Consider the following 18,298-nt stretch of genomic DNA (forward strand, 5'->3'; position numbering starts at 1 on the left):
AAGTAAGAGACTCAGCTCGAGATAAAATGGCGGCCTATAAGCAGAGAGTCAGCAAATTTTACAACCGAAGGGTCCATGCAAGGCCTCTCAAAATTGGAGATCTTGTCCTTCGGAATGCTGCTGCAGTTCAGAAAGGCCGAATCCATGGGAAACTCTCAGCTACATGGGAGGGACCTTATGAAATTTATGATGAGCTTCAGCCAGGGACATACCGACTTCGGCAGTTGGATGGAACTGAGTTGAAAAATCACTGGAACGCTGATGTACTGAAAAAATATCATGTGTAAACCCTTCGGGGCAGAACAATCTTTGTAAGTACATTTTGAACTAATGAAAGGCCTTGGAGCCGCCATTTATATAAATATTTACAATTTATCCTTTCAAAATTTTCTTTGTTCTATCTACTCTTTAAGGGTTTTTTTATTCAGCCTCGTCTGAAACCTTCGCCTTCGGGTAACTGGGCTTCAGATTGCTGACAAAACTCGTCTTTTTAAAGAACACCGGTCTTTCAGCTGAAGTCAAACTTCAGTAAGACTTGTTCTCCAAAGACATGAGTCCATGGACAAATCTGGGATATTGCCTTAACTGAGCCTTGTATCCCAGAGAGCCATTATCCGAAACATTGCCTTAAGTTGGCCCTGTGTTTCGGGTATCCATTTTTCAAAGATAGACAGAAAATCAAGGATAACAGCAACAGTTGAAAATTTTTAAATCAGCCTCGTCTGAAACCTTCGCCTTCGGGTAACTGGGTTTCAGATGGCTTACAAAACTCGTCTTTTTAAAGAACACTGGTCTTTCAGCTGAAGTCAAACTTCAGTAAGACCTGTTCTCCAAAGACATTAGTCCATGGACAATTCTGGGATATTGCCTTAACTGAGCCTTGTATCCCAGAAAGCCATTATTCGAAACATTGCCTTCAGTTGTCCCTGTGTTTCGGATATGCGTCTTCTTTAAGAACGCTGGTCTTTCAGCTGAAGTCAAACTTCAGTAAGACTTGTTCTAAAGAGGTTAGTCCCAGAAAGCTAATATCCCAAGCATTGCCTTCAGTTGGCCCTGTGTTTCGGATATCCAACTTTCAGACAGTCAATCTTCAGTAAGACTTGTATCCCAGCAGCATTGTCTTCAGTTGGCCCTGTGTTTCGGATACCCATTTTGAAGAAGTGCAGAAATTGCTTATTCAACTGAAGTCATACTTCAATTTCTGGGGGGGCAAGAAGCACTCAGTGCAACTATGTTCGGCAGAGTTGAAGAGAAGAGCATCAAAATAAAGCAACTTAAGAAAAGAGCATCAAAATAAAGCAACTGAAGAAAAGAGCATTAGATTAATATTTCATGCTCAAAAATTGAGCTACAAGTTCAATAATTCAGTATCGGCAGCCGCCCACAAGCGGAAAATAACAGCTGCCGAAATACGTACATAAGCAAAAAAAATAAAACTGCTGTACGACAAGGCAAGCTGAAGCAAAAAACAAGGCAAAAAACTCAGAAAGCGGCAAGTCTAAAGTTAAGCACATGATGAACCGCAAGATTCTGAAGACGACTGCCCGAGTTCCTATGCTTCAGCCTGAGGATCAGACTGATCAGCGTTGAGCCCCATGGTGGCCTCAGCCCCAGCAGCAGAAGAAGCGGGCTTTGCACTTTGCCGAGCCTCCCTTTCCCTCTGCTCAGCTTCCAACTCCAGTCTTTCAGCTTCCTCTTCGGCTTCCTCAGCCTTAAGAATTTCAGCTTCGGCTGGAGTTGCATACTTCATGTGAGGGTCTTCGGGATTCTGGACCCACTCAGCACATTTAGACCAGTCCAGCTTCGGCTCAGCATGAAGGCAGACTCTTCGGCATACTCGGAATCCGTTTCTGAAACCCATCTCATATTCCTCTTGGGTATAAACACGGACTTTGAGTAAAGCCTCAGCATCAGCCAGCTTCTTCTGGGTCTCCTCCAAGTCTTCCTTGGATTTCTTCAGCTCATCAGCGACTTGGGAGGAGGAACCTTTCAGCTCATTCAGCTCTTGCTGAATTTGGAAAGCCTTTGTCTGAGCCTGGGCCACTTCAACTTTCTGGATCAGCAATTGATCCTCAGCCTCTTGGAATTTAGCTCTTTGGGCTTCAGCAGCAGCAGCAGCCTCTGAGAGTTGGACGTCTTTGGCCAGGAGCAACTCTTCAGCAGCCATTCGGCTGGCTTCAAGAGCCTCTAGACGCTGCTGCACTTCAGCTTGTGCAGCAGTTCCTTCTTGAATTCGGCTCTCAACAGCAGCCTTGAATTTGGAGACGTCCACTCCCATATGCTCCTGGAGGAATTTTTCCCCTTCCATCAGTGGGGGAAAAACTTCCTTCTCCATAGCATCGCAGAAGGTTTTCAGGGCTTCGGCAGCTTTTTTCCCGTACTCCTCAACCTCCTGCTGCTTCTCTTCAGCTGCTGCTTGCTTCAGCTTAGCAAGCTTAACTTCCTCTTCAGCCACCTTCTTTTCGTGCACAGCAGCGTCTACCCTATCTTGTAGGGTATCTATCAGCTCTACAGTGAGAGTCTGATTGTGCACGAACTGAAAACAGGAAGACAAAAATAAATAAAAAAAAAAAAATATATATATATATAAAGAGCTGAATTTCGGAGGAAATGAAGGAAAATTACCTGCATCATCAGCAGTTGGTTAGACCTGGCTGGGTCAGGAACTGATCTGCTGGATTCGCCCATCCCAGCAGTGGCCTTCAGCGACCAGATCCTTGCCCTGTCTACTTCGGACATGCCAGCAAAATTGCCGAAGTAGGCTGCAGCTCCTTCTCGGTTTTGACCCCATATGAGGTCCCAGATGTGATCTGGGATTGGAATTCGGGGGGCCGAGAAACCCATTTCTCCAGAATGCAGAGTCTGGAAAGAAGGGAAGGATGACGATGGAGCTTGATTAGCTTTGGTTGTCTCAGCATCATCCTTCTCAGAGGAGTCAATTACTATGACCTCCTCTTCTTCAGGGGTGAGGACGAAAGCCTCAACCTCTCTTGCGATGTCTGCCGTGAAGCCCTCAGCGCTGGACATCACGGCATCCTTATTTTCGTGCTCATCAGCACTCTTCTTCATTTCTTCTTGGACCCCTCCCTTAGGTTCGGGAGTTCTCTGATCCACCTCCATCTCAGGAGGTGGCGGAGGGGTCTTTTGAGGAGATTGGGGTGTTGGCTGGGGAACCCTCGGCGATCCATTGCCTTCCTCAGGTTCCCTTATTGCGACGCCGATGGTCATCGGCCTCTGCTGAAAGTCATGAGGGCCGATGATGGCCATCCTTCGGCGCCTTTTCAGAAGGGGCTGCTCGTCCATATCTGAGTCTGAAGACTCTTGTATTTGGTCTTCGGGACGAACAGGAGCTTTGCCTTCTCTGTGTCTGTTACTCTCTTCAGACTGTAACAGACAGGGGGGAAGAAGAATGTGAGTAAAAAAAGAAAAGAGAAAAAAGAAAAGAAAAAAGAAAAAAGAAAAGAAAAAAGAAAAAGTTGTCTGAAAGCTCACCGAGGTCTTCAGCAAAGCCTCGTCTTCTTCAGCTGCTCTAGCTGCAGCTTCGGCTTCAGCAGCTCTGGAGGACCCTTCTCCTCCTTCGCAAGCCTCAAGTACCCGTGCAACCTCTTCGGCTGTGCGGGCAGCTTCAGCTTCTTCGTTCAGCAGCTAAAACCAAGGGTCTCTCTTCTTCCACCAAGGCTTCTGCCTCTGATACAGAGCAACAGCCTCAATTTGGAAGTGGGAAGAATCCAGATGAACTTCCCTATGCCTCGGCTCAGTGATAGACGGGGCCCGTTCAGTTACAACTCGCTCTCGGTTAACACCAAGACGAGCGTAGTTAATACCAACGTTGGTCTCGTCCCGCTCTGAAAAAAGGAAAGGGAAAAAGTTTAGCTCAGATATGTCGGCACAGCATAAAAAAAGCAAAGCGAGAGAAGAAAAAGAGGTAGTTAAAAAGCCTCGGCCCCAGCCGAAGAAGCTTACCATCCTTAAACTTTCGGCTGAGGCCAACAGCTGCTAGCATGTTCTCTTGGAAAACGTAATGCGTATCGGGGAGCCAAGTCTCCGGGATATGCTGCATTCGACCACTTCCCCCCGGGTTCGGCAGCTTGCCGAAGATATGTTGCTGATCCAGGTTCGGATCCGCCCCGTTATCTGCGGGGGGACCTAGACTTCCCATTTCGGGATCAGGCTCAGCTAAGTACCGGGGAGCGCTGAAGACGCAAGGGTGGCCCGGATCTGTGGGTGCCCTAACCCAAATCCATTGACCTCTCCAGTCCTTGTCTGAAGAGTCATTTGGCCACATGGTCAAGTATTGGGGCCGGGACTCAATCCGATACCACCCAGAACCATGGCTTCCGTGCCCACTTTGAATATTTGGCACTAGCCGATGGAGCTTTCTGAAGCAGTGCAGGTTCGGCACGTACTTGAAGAACTTGCAGACCCATAAGTATGTCATCACCCTTCGGATGCTGGTGGGGGTTAGCTGACATAGGGAAATGTTGTAATGGATCAGCAAGTCTCGGACGAAAACGTCCAAAGGGAACCTCAGCCCATACTGAAGCTGTCTCGTGTACACCCCCACATACCCCGGGGGTGGACGATGGATTCTATCGGATGCTGAGGGCATTCGGCACCAATATCCATCAGCTTCAAAAATGCCGTAATGCAACTCAATTTGCTCGGCAAATCGATATTGATCGGCGTTCTCTACCCACCATGAGTAGGGGCGGTTCTTTATCATGGCCGAAACGACTTCGGCATTCTCCCACTCTGAAAACCCAGGGAGGATATCCCAAAGGACAGCGGGAACTTCATCATCCCGTCCAGAAGCGCTCGGCTCATCCGTTCTTTGAGGAGGAGCCGAGGAAAGGGGAGTCGCCCTAATCCCTTCAGCAGGGTCAGACTCCGGCCTTTGACCATTCCAGGTCCCAATCCTGTTCCTAGGATCGGGAATCGGCCTTGCTCTTCTTGGAGCACGGGCTCTACCTCTAACTCCTCTTGCCATGGATTATTTCGAAGAGAAAAGTCGAAAGAAAAGGGGAAGGAGTTCGAATTCGAAGAAAAATAAACTGAAATCAAAGGAATTTACCTTAATCTGAAGCGAAAGTTGCCGATTTACGAGTTCGTAGTGGCAAGTCTCAGTTTCTAAGCTCAATGCTCGGGGAATTTGCGAAGTTTTGATGCGGGTTCTTGGTTTCTCTCTCGAGGAATTCTGGGTTTGTGTTGGTGAATAAGTGAGGAGAATGACGCGCCTCTGTTTATATCTCCAGGTATGGGATACGAAGAGTCTGTGCTTTAATTTCTCTTAAATACCCACTAAGTAACCATTAAACACATGTCTTGTGATTAAACTGCCCATTATCCGTCCAACTTCCGCAAATCATTAACCGTTGTTATCTCATTAATTACGGTTTAAATTCAAATTTTTGGATCAATTAAATCATTTACTTCCCTCCTTTTCTGAATTAAATCAAACCCGACCCGTCATCCTTCAAAATCGGGTCTGGGGGGCAAGTTGTTTGGGTCCAATTTAGTCAAAATTGGGCCTAAGCACTAAATGATCCAATTAAAAGCCCAAGGTCAAGGTTCAACTCTCCAATTGCACAAAAGTCAAAAGTCAGCCTACAAAGCATGCCAATTGGGCTAAGGCCCAACCTCACCATGTATGATGAGGTATAAAAGCCATCATATTGACACATTCATACATTCACGTTCAGATTCATATGCTCATTCTTGCATTCAGAAATATTCCACAAAAGCCTCAAGCTACAAACTCTCTTGCATAGTGTCTTCCTTAGATACATTGTACTGACTTTAGCATCGGAGGGGCCTTCCTCGGAAACACCCCCGAGGCTAGTTTACGTGTGTTCACTGCGCAGGAAACCTTCGGCCCAACACAACTTGGACCGAATCCAGTCTTCTCCATTTCAGCGGACCTTCGGCAAGGTCCCATTGTTTTCAACCGAAACAACATCAATTCATAATCGCTACATATAGCTATCAGAATCTAAGAGAATAATGTAGAAGCTAACTAATTAATTGAATGCCTCAATAATATAAAAAGGTAGATATAAGAGGACCAAATTGAACCTAAATTAATTAGGGTGACCAGTAATAAAGATGTGATGCGATTGCACAAAACAAATATAAAAAAAAAAATAAATAAATAAATAAAAACGTGACGTGAGAGGGATGGTCCAGTGCATGCAACTACTAGTAATTTAGTAAGCTGTATATGTGTGATATTTTGTCTTAAAATTGTGGTTATTGGTTGATATTATTATGATACAAGCTAATAACTAATAAGGCAGTAAGGCACAAGCTAAGCTTTCATGGACGGCTTGTGAGTAATGGCATGGGGTTCGCTTCGCCTTTTTCTTTTCTTGCTGCACGCCTTTGCCCCACGGATAGGGAAAGGAATGTACTACTGTTCTTATGTCCTTTCTTCGTCAACCTTTTTCTTTCCTATCTTTATTCGATCTTAGGGAAATAAAATTTATGGAGTACTTATACTTGCATTCATCTTGGGGATTTATCACAAAAGGTTTTATAACTTGTATTTGATGTTATAAGCTAAGATTGCATGTACCAACGTACCATGCATAGTTGCTAAATTATTTAGACATACTATTATGGATTTTAAAAAATAAATAAAATGAATTATCTATGACAAAGAAGCTAAAAAAGAAAATATTAAGGATAAAGTAACATTAATTGCACAGAGTCAGCTTAATTCCATTTTAAAAAGTATATTAAATACTTATATATAGCCAAAAGACAACATATATCATTACCCATATTTTTATACTATCAAATTTCAATTTTGTTGAAACATAAGTGTTCCTTTTCTCAAGGTGGTCATTAGGAAAGTGGGCATATGTACATTTGAAATTAAGATAGAGATATCACTATCATTGCATTACAATATATTAATCATTGCTCAAATTTTTTCTTTTTGAATAAAAGATGATAAAGTTTTACTTTCATTGTAAGATTATATATCACAAATCATCCATGCTTCAGTACTAAATTGGGGCTATATATCACAAATCATCTATGTTTAGAGTTTATTCACCAAGTTTAGCTTGAAATTGAGTCTAGACAAAGAGACTAGAGTGTGAATTTTCAATGTGCAAGCAGCAATTTATAGAGGAATAACGTATTTCAAATGTTAGATCAGGCCTAAATACAAGGCTAGATTTCTCGGCCCGTAAATATAAATTGTATTGCTTGGGCCATCAAATGGGAAATACACCTTATTAAAAGCACGTTTATATAAAACTCAATAAATATTTCATCAGAAAATACAAGAAGCGCAACACTATAGAATAATAGAACAGCGTTTTTTTTTTTTTTTAATTAGGACACAAATTAACATAAAACCAAAACCAATTTGGCATTATTCATGGAACACCTTGTTGGTTAATAACATCCGTGGCTGAGGCAGCAGGTGCACCACCCGAAGGGGTGGGTGCATCGGTCCCGCCAGCGCCACGGCCGGGCGTTACATCCTTGTGGCCCTCGGTACCATAGCCTTGTTGCTTGTAGTCTTCCAAGTCTGTGTATTGCACATAAGGACTAGTCTCAGTTGGCAAACCCTCTAACTTCTTTGCTTCCTCTGATTGTTTCTTGTCTTCAGTTTTTGGGGTGCTGCTGTCTTTCTCCATCTCTAAACTTTTTCACACTTAATTACTTCTTTGGTGTACGTAGTTTCTTTAGTTTTTGTATTGTTATTTCTAATTAAAGGATCAGATTTTATAGTTTTGTTGATATACCTCAATTTATGTAATACTGCACCACCTTTATGTTATGTAAATACGTGTCAAGTTTTTACATAAAGATTTCAGTGCATTTTGCATGGTTTTCATCTAGTGCTTCCAGCAATTGTTTCGATTTTCAGAACTATATCTCTATTTCCCGTGTTTCAAGACCATGGCTCCTCTAGACACGTATAGATAAGGAATTTTATGAGTATTGGTTCAGTAATTTCTTCAACGTATATTGAATAATCTGGTGATGTGTGCATAAATTTAAATGATCTACAATTCTATATATCAAATAAAAAGTCCAAATTCAACTTAAATAAGTACATCTACTAACTAATCTGAGTTATAAAAGTTTTGGATCATGTAAATTGAATACGTTTGAGATTGTTAATAATGTTGAATTGTGAAAAGAAATACTTCGCGGATAATACTAAGGACATAATTTAAGTATTCTCCGACTGTAAATTTGAAGGGATAACCGCGTAAAATTGGAAGGAAAGCTCTAATCAATCCTTCACTCTCAGCATCAGTCCATCATGGAACTGAAGAAAGATGACATTGATAGATGAAAGGAAAGGGCTGGTCAGTTGCTATCTGCAACATTAGGCCTTTTGGGCCTTCAGTGAAGCTCAAAATGTGCGGCCCTGAAATCTTAATAGAATTGATTCCCTCTTTTTGAGCTGAAAAACAATACATTATCTTATTTATCTATAATCACTACGGAGTATTTCTACTATTTCGTATACGTATAGGTATTACAAACAATAGCCTTCATATGAGTGATAATGACATAGTTGTGGCTTTAGTTAAGTACTACTCAACATTTAAAGTAGTTATTTAAAAGTACAAGTCTTTGATAAGCTTATTGATCATGGTTGTAATCTAGTAAACTACTTAAGCTTGTGGATACATGTGAATGTTGGTATAAGAACTATAATTATCAGATTAGTAACAAACTCAAAGTTACAACTCTAAATAAGTATGTCTAGCTATTAAGGGTAGGAATCCTAACCATTTAGGGCATAGGGCATGTTCTCATTGACTGAACACAACTGAATTGAACTGAGCTGAGCTGAGCTGAGCTGAACTGAATATTTTATAAGAGAAGGAAATTAAAGGCTGAACTGAACTGAACTGAAATGAAATGAATATTTTATAAGAGAAGGAAACTAGGAGCTGAACTGAACTGAACTGAACTGAGCTGAACTGAACTGAACTTCAACGTAAGAGAACAAGCCCTTAATCCGGTGTATTTCTTTTTACTATGGACTAGTAAAAATAAAGGAGTTTTTTTTTCCTTTTAATTGTTGTAAATAATGGAATATTTAAATGTTGATAATAAAAATGAAAATTAAAAAAGCAATAAGAAAAAAAAAAGGAGCAAAAAGAGGATTTAAATGAATACGCCAAACTTGTGTAGTGTGAAGACACAAAAATATTGGAGATTGTCAATTATACTTGGAAGGATTATAATAATTGAGCGATAAGGATAGTGTGAGATGCTGGATTCAACTACCACTGCATAACCCCAAGTACAAAAATGCATTATCAAAAAAGCCAAAGCTGCCACCCTGTAAAAATGAACTCTTGATTAATAATTTCTCTTTGGATAAAAATCATTGAACAATAGAACATTGGATGCAAGTACATGATTATTTTGTCCTGTTCTTATCTTGAAGAACAGTACATGATTTTTTTTTCCACTCTTCAGTGGCACAACAATTCAAATGTCTTTTTTTTCAAAGTAAAATAATAGACTAATAGACTAATGGGGGAGCCTTAATCTCAGGGCTTTGGTAGGTCTCTAACCATGGCCTCATACCCGAATTTCGGAGGCAGCACCACCTGAATGTTAACTGACTGTTCAATTCCGTGGTAATGTGATGCTACTTGTTGCACATATTCCTGAGAAGCAAACATTATAAATCTCTACGTACTATACTCGAACATAGTGAGCATTGACTTAACCTGAAATCACCAAGGCCAACTGCATTTTCCTTTCGTTGTAAGAAGCTTTATTATCACGACCAGCTAAATGCAATCGGGCTAGCAACTACATGCTTACCATCCGCCCAATCAATCCTAGAAAATCTCATTGTATCTGAAGGCATTGATCCGGCAGAAAAAGTTACAGTGTATGATTTCTTATCATTCATCTTACTGAAGCTCAGAATTTCTGGCTCCACTGATATCTTAACCTCTGGTGCCTGTGAAGTAACGGTAACCTGATATGAGCCGGGAGGGCCAACATTGGTCAAGGTTCGTGTGTGCTTCACCACGGTGGGTCCACTGCTTGGACTTCCGGCTGCGTGAGTTGTTGGGCCTGTTTTAAAGGAGACTGCAAATGAAGGGTAATTGAAATCTGATATGCTGTAAGTCTTAGCACTGTCACAGGTGAAACTTCTCCTAGCAACTAAGTTTATTTGTGATGGGGTGTACTTCAATGCACAAAGAAAACCCAAGTAATCGTCGACTGTGAGATCATACACGAGACCAGGATTCAGGGCAGATACAGGATCGACGTGTCCAGCCCCATGATCCAGTGGTGTGGACGGCTTCCCAGTAGCAACATCCTGCAGTATCTGCCCGTTTTTGTAGGTAACATAAGCTGTAGTCATCAAAGCAGATTTAATGGCTGCAGGGCTCCAATCAGGGTGCACTCCCTTCAAAAACCCTGCAAGGCCGCTTACATGAGGGCAAGACATCGATGTCCCTGAGATAATGTTAAACTCAACTCGCCTCGAGTCAGAAGCCTCTCCGGTGGGCCCCACAGCCCCTGTCCACCCAGCTAAGATATTGACACCTGGTGCGATCATATCAGGCTTCAAAATTTCAGGGGTGATCCCATTAGGACCACGGGAACTAAAGGCCGCCACCACAGGGGACGGTTGCACCCCAACTTTCGTTCCCTCGAAAAGGATGGTGGCAGTCGCATTCAAGTCTGAGATCACATAGTCCCTTATTGCATCTCCATTCTTCTGGCCCACCGTTGTGGCTGGCAATAAATGTGCATCAGCAACTAACTCCTCCCCATTTGCCTCGGTATTCGCTAAAATCATACCAATACCACCAGCTGCTTTGACCACCGCACCCTTCTGTACCCTCGCATTCACCCCACGATCACACAAGACAATCTTATCTTTCACCTTCTCCGGAATTAATGATCCAGTCATACATAAACTGCCGCTTTTGCTCGCATTTCCTGCAATAGTATCAGAGTTCACATTGTGCCCATCATCAGTTACAATTTTGTAATTATAATTGCAACGTCATGAATAACAATATGAATTGGCATTAAAATCTTATTGGCTGCAAATTGTTGGCCTGTCATTCTTTGTATTATTAATGTGTAGACGCAATGAACATCCAAATTATCACATTGTTCTAGCTAGCATACATTTGTTGACTATACTGACAAGAGTCACAGGTAAATTTGAAAGCAGAAATCATGTTATTCAAAACACTTGTGATGCAGTCCTTGTAGGGTCTAATAAATTAGTTACTTTGTCTAAATTTGAACCGATAATGTGACAATGGAATCCCAACAAAGGCCATATGCTATAGGGAAACAAAAACCATAGAGAGAGCTATTCGGTAACTAAACTTCCCTTCCAGAGTCCTAGATGTTCCCAAAACTGTCCTACTCCATATTTTTGTGTAGCACCTTACACCCCGTAATGCGTTCATAGAGCAACAACAACAACAAAGTCTTAGTCCAAAAATGATTATGGGGTAATCCGTTCGGGAGCATATAAAATAAATAATAAAAAATGAATAAAAAAATCTTGATCACAGGATTCTGAATTGTTAACAGTATTGCAGTTTACCTACTTTTCTTTGAATTTAGTTGCAGCTTCTAACTAATATTGTACTCCATAGTAAATTTTTGGTTTTGCTCAAAACTAAAATCTATTCAATTACTTAACCACTAGTAGTGTGGAAACAAAGGCTTGAAAATAAATTTTCTTGTCATGTCAGATACTTGACATTCACCCTCAAAACTAATGGTAGATTGCATATCACCTAAATTTCTGGTCTATATTGTGCCATGGTAAAATATTACCACAATCATGGAAAATGTATAATATATCAATCAAAATTCAAGTTAGTTGAGAACATTGTCGTGAGTAGCCCAAAAGTAATCAGCTCTATAAATGAGGAGAGGTTGAGCAATGTGGGGAAAATCAAAATAATAATCTTTAGCATCACTACTTTTTTTGGTGTTTAGCATCACTAGTTAAATGGTCATCATATCAATGTAATGAAAACTTAGTACTAAAACGGATATATTACAAGCTAGCAAGGACGCTTCAATAAAGAGGCAGGTTTGTGGCAATTACTTACGGAGTATATCTTTAAATCTTATATCATAGACAGGAGTATAATTTTATCTATTAGTCTTAGTATTAAGTTTTGTGTTCATATCTTGCCTAATCAAAATCATGTATTCAAATATTCATACTTGAACTGTATTTTTCAAATCTTCAGCTAGCCGAATCCACGTCATACAACTCTACTCCATATTAGTTCTCATGTAAGATAAAATGTATGGAATAAGCTACATTTTGAAGATAAGTACCAAGTATTTAATAAATTATGATGGTTAGCAAAATAATGTACCTGCATAGACAATTGGAACCATGCTTTTAGGCAAGGATGCACCACGGAAGAGCGAAACTCCAAAGTATTTCTTCCCATTACTAAGGCTAGCAACAGCCGGGAAGTCCCGATCCAATGTACCAGCCCCCACGGTAGTAATCCACGGTGCTACATTCGACAAGCTAAAGGCAGTAGGCCCTGCATTCCCTGCCGAGCACGACACCAAAATCCCCCGTTGCATTGCTGCAAACGCACCAATGGCCACACTATCTTTATAGTAATCCGACATACCCCCGCCTAGTGAAAGTGATAGCACATTGACATTATCCTCAATCGCCTTATCAATTGCCTTTAATATATCCGAACTGAAACATCCTCCTTTCCAGCACACCTACAATAACATCTCCTACATCAGTAACAAATTCAATACTCCCTCATAATTACTCGCAAAATCTCTCCTGTATTGCAACAAATTTATTCAATAACCGATATTTCCTCTTTTCGAAATTAGTTTTCACATTGTCCCTAACTTCACAACCTTACAAAAACTATCAATTTCAATTAAACAAATTATATTTTTCTCCCATCTCTATCAATCCAAATTAAGAAATTCGACCCCATATCATATCTCTACACCACATTTTAAGACAACAAAAATAGTACACGTAACTATTAATACCAAGTAGATACAATATTCTAATCTTAAAACGACAATTAATACGAAGTAGATGAGAATTAGTTAATACTACGGTTGAGATATAATACAAGTATTAAAAAGCGGAGAAAGTAAAAACTCACCTTGTAGACAGCTACTCTGGCTCTAGGGGCCATACCTCTAGCCGTGCCAGGAGCGTACCCAAAGAGGCTAGCTCCTTCCACAGAGGATCCAGCTGCAGTACTTGCCGTATGGGTCCCATGACCATCATCGTCACGTGGGGACTTCGACTCACGTGACCCATCAAACGACCCCACAACAGCCTCATACCCTTGAGAAAAGTACTGTGCGCCGATGAGCTTCCGGTTACAACTAGACGCGCTGAAATTCATCCCTGTCATACACGCGCCACGCCACGTGCTTGGCACGGGACCCATTCCTTTATCGTCGAAGCTCTTACTCTCCGGCCATACTCCCGTGTCTAACACCCCGACAATGACGTCACTTGCTGTCTCCGAATCAAGAACAGCGTCCGGAGTTCTGTCGAGTCCGAGGAATGACGGTGTTCGAGTCGTGTGTAACTCGTAACGTGTCTCGGGCAGCACCGACAGAACTCCGGGCAGGGAAGAGAGTGACTCTGCTTCCGCGTCGGTCAGCCTTGTCGCGTATCCGTGAGCAGCGTTTGTGTACGTGTACATCATCTCCGCCGTGTCGGAAACCTGTCGGAGAGATGACTGAAACCGCTCTAAATGCTGGTCAAAGGTTGCCGGCATTCTTGACTTCTCCACGTGGACAATGAATGTCTTCTTCTCCGGCGACACCGATGAGGACACGTGGCAGATACCCATTAACAACAACATGATTATCGACATAATTGGATAAGTATTTAGCAACCCCATTTTATTTTATTTTTAATTTTGTAATTTTTAGGTTACAAAAATGAAAATCTGAAGTTTAGAGTGGAAGTGAGGGGTATAAATATTGAGAGAAGTAAGATTATGAATTTATGATGGGATGAAAAAGACAAAGGGAGAGACAAGGGAAGTGAGTGTGGAGCAGAGAGCATTAGCTAGGATCAGCTTTCGTCACGTGTGATCCTTTTTTCTGTTTTTTGTTTTTTTGATTCGTAGTTTTTAATTTTTTTTTGGAAATTCTCAAGAATTTCTATTTATCGAGATTCTGTTTTTTAACTTTTAAGTACTCCGTAATTAATAGAGTAACCTTTCAAAAAAAAAAGTAATTTGTAGAGTAAAATGTTTTGGTGGATGGTATAATTAGGAACTGTTTTACGGAGTATAACCAAATGATAAGATTGTGAGAAGGCCAGATTGTGGAAGGTTACCCATCTAAAGAAGGAATTGCCTAAAATGGTGTTGGCAATTCTTTCATTTCACGTAATTTACTACTTTCTTCGATTGTGTAGCTTGTCACATTTTATTAGTTTTTTAAGTGAACCTTTTTTTCAGGAACTTTTGAGGTGGATATGTATATGTTTGTTGTAAAAAAGAATGACAATTGTCATTCTCTTTTCAAACAATTAGGGTCTGTTCTTATTGACTAAATTGAACTAAACTGAACTCATTAGAGCTGAATTGAACTGAACTTATTAGAGCTGAATTGAACTGAATATTTTATGAGAGAAGGAAATTAAGATAAAAACTGAATTGAACTGAACTGAACTGAAAATAATCGTATGAGAACAGGCCCTTACTTACAAAAGATACTGTAAAATTTCATTTCGTCAATTTTAGTAGAAAAATAATAAATGTAGTTTTTATAGCTACACGCAAGAGGCTTACAAGGAAAAAGATTTACAATAACTAAATCATACTGTCGATTGATACATGATTTTGTCATAAAAAAAATTCCAATTTGTACCCCTTTAATATTTTATTTAAAATACTTATGTCTTAAAGCCATTAAGGCTACATCGTCACAAATTATAGTATAGGCTATACAAAAAAACACTAATTAGGCCAGAACATATATAATTATAAAGTATTTCGTCAATATAGGTTAGGAAATAATGAAGGAAATCGTCAACTTATTGTTCATCGTTCTGGATTATAATTATAACTCTAATATAAAGTAATCAATAATCTAGAATCCCTCATGACATCATATCATTGTAAAATAACAGTAGTTTGGTTATAGGTATTTTAAAAAGCATAGATTCATCATTGATTTTTTTTCCCTGCATATTTGCATAAGCATAACAACTTGTAGGATAATGAGGTCCGCATTCCACAATGAATGAAACAATATCCATGATGCAAAGCTTTCGGTGGTCACTAAAACTCACTATTCCTACACTTTTTATTGTGGGTGATGTTGAACGCAATTATGTAAAACAGGTGAAATTTCTTTGTCTTCGAGTTCAAGTTCACGGGTTAACTTGCATTATTCTAAATACTAATATACCTTAATCTTTGTTGTCTCATTTGCCAAAAGAATCATAATGGGGAAAAGGAATTAAGATAATGAAATCTGCCCCCATTATAAATGCATCCTTAATTTGGTACCTTGATTGAGGGTATTCATGGTATTTGCTTTTCATTCAACAAGTTTAGTTACAGGAAAATTTAATGTATATGGATCTACCTACACATTGTCATACAACAATAAATACAACCACTAATGGACTTGCAAGATTAAATAGAAGAATCTTCAATGTTAACAAATAACAACAATAGATCGAGTTACATCGGAATCGAAAACTTGTAAAATGAAAGGAAGTAGTTGTACACCTCAGAGTATTGTTATTGTATACAACATATTTAATCATCAAATTAAAATTTAGAATGACTAAACATGTTAGTGAGCATATACAATACACCTTTTAATACAAAATGTTGTAGTATCTTTGACTGACATTGTACGTACATATTTGTTTTTTTTAATGGAAACACAGCGAGCAAAATATATTAATTAAGGGACAAAGCGTCTGAGAGTACATAGGGAGTAATTTATGATGGATACTGATTAACCCATACTTGTTCTACCCCAAAAGGTATCACCTTTGCTAATACAAAACTTTAACTAATGATATCCTTAGGCCCCGTTCTCTTCACCTTATTTTTGCTGAACTAAAATTATTTTTACTGAAACAAAATTATATTTGCTGAACTTAAATTATTTTTACTGAACTTAAATTATTTTTACTGAACTGAAATTATTTTTGCTTCTATTATAATTCTTCTTTAAGAAAACTGAATTTTACTGAACTGAAATTATTTTTACTGAACTAAAATTATTTTTACTGGACTAAAATTATTTTTACTGAACTGAACTTATTTTTACTGAACTGAAATTATTTTTACTTAATATTATTTTTTTAAGGTGAAGAGCACAGGGCCGTATTAATGATCTATTATTAATCAAGTAATCCATAAATGATAAATGTTCATATATAAAAAGTATGCTTTAAGATGATCCTAATAAGTGTAGAGATAGAGGGATCAGAATTTCTCTTTTTCTGTGAAAATGACAGAAGCCATTCAGATAATTAACATAAAAACAGTTGGGAGTATAAAAATAACAAAAAGTCCAAGGACATGTTCTCTTCACCTTAATTTTAGTTTAGTTCAGTTTAGTTCCTAATTTTGTTCTGTCATAAACAATTCAGTTCAGTAAATCAGAACAAGCCCTAAGTTTTCATACGAGTAGTAACCACTAAACCAATTAAGGCGGTACCATTCCATGTTTTTGCTTTTTGGAAAATTTTTAAACTGCAGCCATTTAAAACTTGTATTTTGCAAACTGTAGCCATTTAAAAAAAAATTGCAAATTGCAGCCCAAAAGGTACTCACATTATTTTTTCCCAATTCCTAGCTCAATTCGGTCCCCTTAAGAACTAAAATGGCCGCTTAACCTTAAACGGACATTTTTCAACACGCAAACCAACGAAAAACTGAATTATGCTGCAATTTACAATTTATAACAACTTTTGGGCTGCAATAAAACTGGCGAAACCACCTCAGCTCGGCCGCCTTCCCTCACACCTCCAACAACATCAACCACGAAATTCGCACCGAAAAACCCCCGTAACCACCTCCACCACCACACAACGAATTCCCACCCCTTGCACCACTTCTAACACCCCTCCAGCCACCAAAACCCCCCTACAACACCCCTTGAACCACTTTCGACACCCCTCCAGCAACCGAAAACCACGAAATTCACACCAAACAACCCCGGCAAGGCCGTAAACACCTCCTTTCCCCACTCAAAACCGATAGCCACCACCATTTTTCTTCCATTCCAAAACAAAATTAGCTACTAGCAGTCGAGATCGGCCATTTAGGGTCGAATTTGACCACTCAGGCCCTAATCCGGCTGATTTCAACCGATATTCGCCATTTTTTGTGGTGGCTAGGGTTTATGGAGTTGCGGGCTGGGGTCAATCGCTGCGTCTAGTGGTCGATAGGGTTTTTCGGGGTTGGTTAGGAGGGTGGGGGTGGCTGGGTGGACTCTGGTGTGGCTTAGCGGCAGTGGGGGGGTAGTGCCAGCGGTGGGATGTAGGGACTGCCGGTGGTGGGCTTGGTGGCTGGGCTTAGGATCTAGTTTTTTTTTTTTTAAACCAATATAAGTGACACGTGTACTTGGTGGGGTCCACAAACGGTTTTTTTACGGCATCCTCTAGGCGGTGGTGAAATCAATTTTTTGGGTTTTTTAGTGGTGTTATAATCAAAATCGTGGCTTTTTGTGGTGTTATAATCAAAAGCGTGGCTTTTTTGTGGTGTTATTTTCTAAAATTTCCTTATTATTTTTTTTGGAAGAAGTAAGATAATTAATCAATAACCCATATGTAAGTACAAGTTATCTCATATTGATAGATAACAAAAAGTTTAATTTGGTCTAACTTGTACTATCAATTTATTAACTACCAGTAAATTAGAATTATAAGGCTAATGAACTCATTTATTAATTAAACGATTCATTTGACTTATTTACACACTTTGTTCTGAAAAGAAAATATAAAAAAAAAATGAAGTTTGGTTTGTAGATAGCTGAGGAATTGAGGCCTTTAGATCACTAGATTGTGTAATGGTGTAAAAACAAAAACAAAAAAAAATATATATATATATTCATCCAGTCATCATTAAAATTTAAGCTGTTATTTATCAAAAATATAAAAAACAAAACTTTAAGCTGTTTTCCGGTGAATCAAAGCTAGTTTTTCCACCTTTTGTATTTTAAAAGACTTGTAACACATTGACCTCTGAACTATTTATTTACTAATATAGACCATAATTTTTTAAAGGTATATAAGTGATATAACTATATACGTTTTATA

The 18,298-nt window shown here is 39.5% G+C and overlaps 2 protein-coding genes across 2 annotated transcripts; both read right to left on the reverse strand.

Annotated features, from left to right (window-relative positions):
- Positions 1-7,188: 7,188 nt before the first annotated feature.
- Positions 7,189-7,727, reverse strand: LOC110682390. Its single transcript, XM_021858721.1, has one exon. It carries the CDS (start codon positions 7,647-7,649, stop codon positions 7,386-7,388), a length of 264 nt encoding a protein of 87 aa, XP_021714413.1. The 5' UTR covers positions 7,650-7,727; the 3' UTR covers positions 7,189-7,385.
- A 1,585-nt stretch (positions 7,728-9,312) lies between these two features.
- On the reverse strand, positions 9,313-14,437 carry LOC110682389 (subtilisin-like protease SBT1.7). The gene is made up of 3 exons (XM_021858720.1): positions 13,146-14,437; positions 12,369-12,738; positions 9,313-10,950 (listed from the first exon to the last, which is right to left on the reverse strand). Exons 1-3 carry the CDS (start codon positions 13,899-13,901, stop codon positions 9,770-9,772), a joined length of 2,307 nt encoding a protein of 768 aa, XP_021714412.1. The 5' UTR covers positions 13,902-14,437; the 3' UTR covers positions 9,313-9,769.
- Between the last annotated feature and the right edge of the window lie 3,861 nt (positions 14,438-18,298).

This window comes from Chenopodium quinoa, unplaced genomic scaffold (assembly GCF_001683475.1).
Source record: "Chenopodium quinoa cultivar QQ74 unplaced genomic scaffold, ASM168347v1, whole genome shotgun sequence".
NCBI lineage: Eukaryota > Viridiplantae > Streptophyta > Magnoliopsida > Caryophyllales > Amaranthaceae > Chenopodium > Chenopodium quinoa.

Excerpts from the sequence above, each read along its gene's own strand:
- LOC110682389 (XM_021858720.1), bottom strand. The coding sequence starts at position 13,901 with ATGGGGTTGCTAAATACTTATCCAATTATGTCGATAATCATGTTGTTG. Across the intron at positions 12,739-13,145 it reads CCAGAGTAGCTGTCTACAAG|GTGTGCTGGAAAGGAGGATG; the intron begins GTGAGTTTTTAC and ends ATGTTATTGTAG. Across the intron at positions 10,951-12,368 it reads GGTTCCAATTGTCTATGCAG|GAAATGCGAGCAAAAGCGGC; the intron begins GTACATTATTTT and ends ATACTATTGCAG.
- LOC110682390 (XM_021858721.1), bottom strand. The coding sequence starts at position 7,649 with ATGGAGAAAGACAGCAGCACCCCAAAAACTGAAGACAAGAAACAATCA.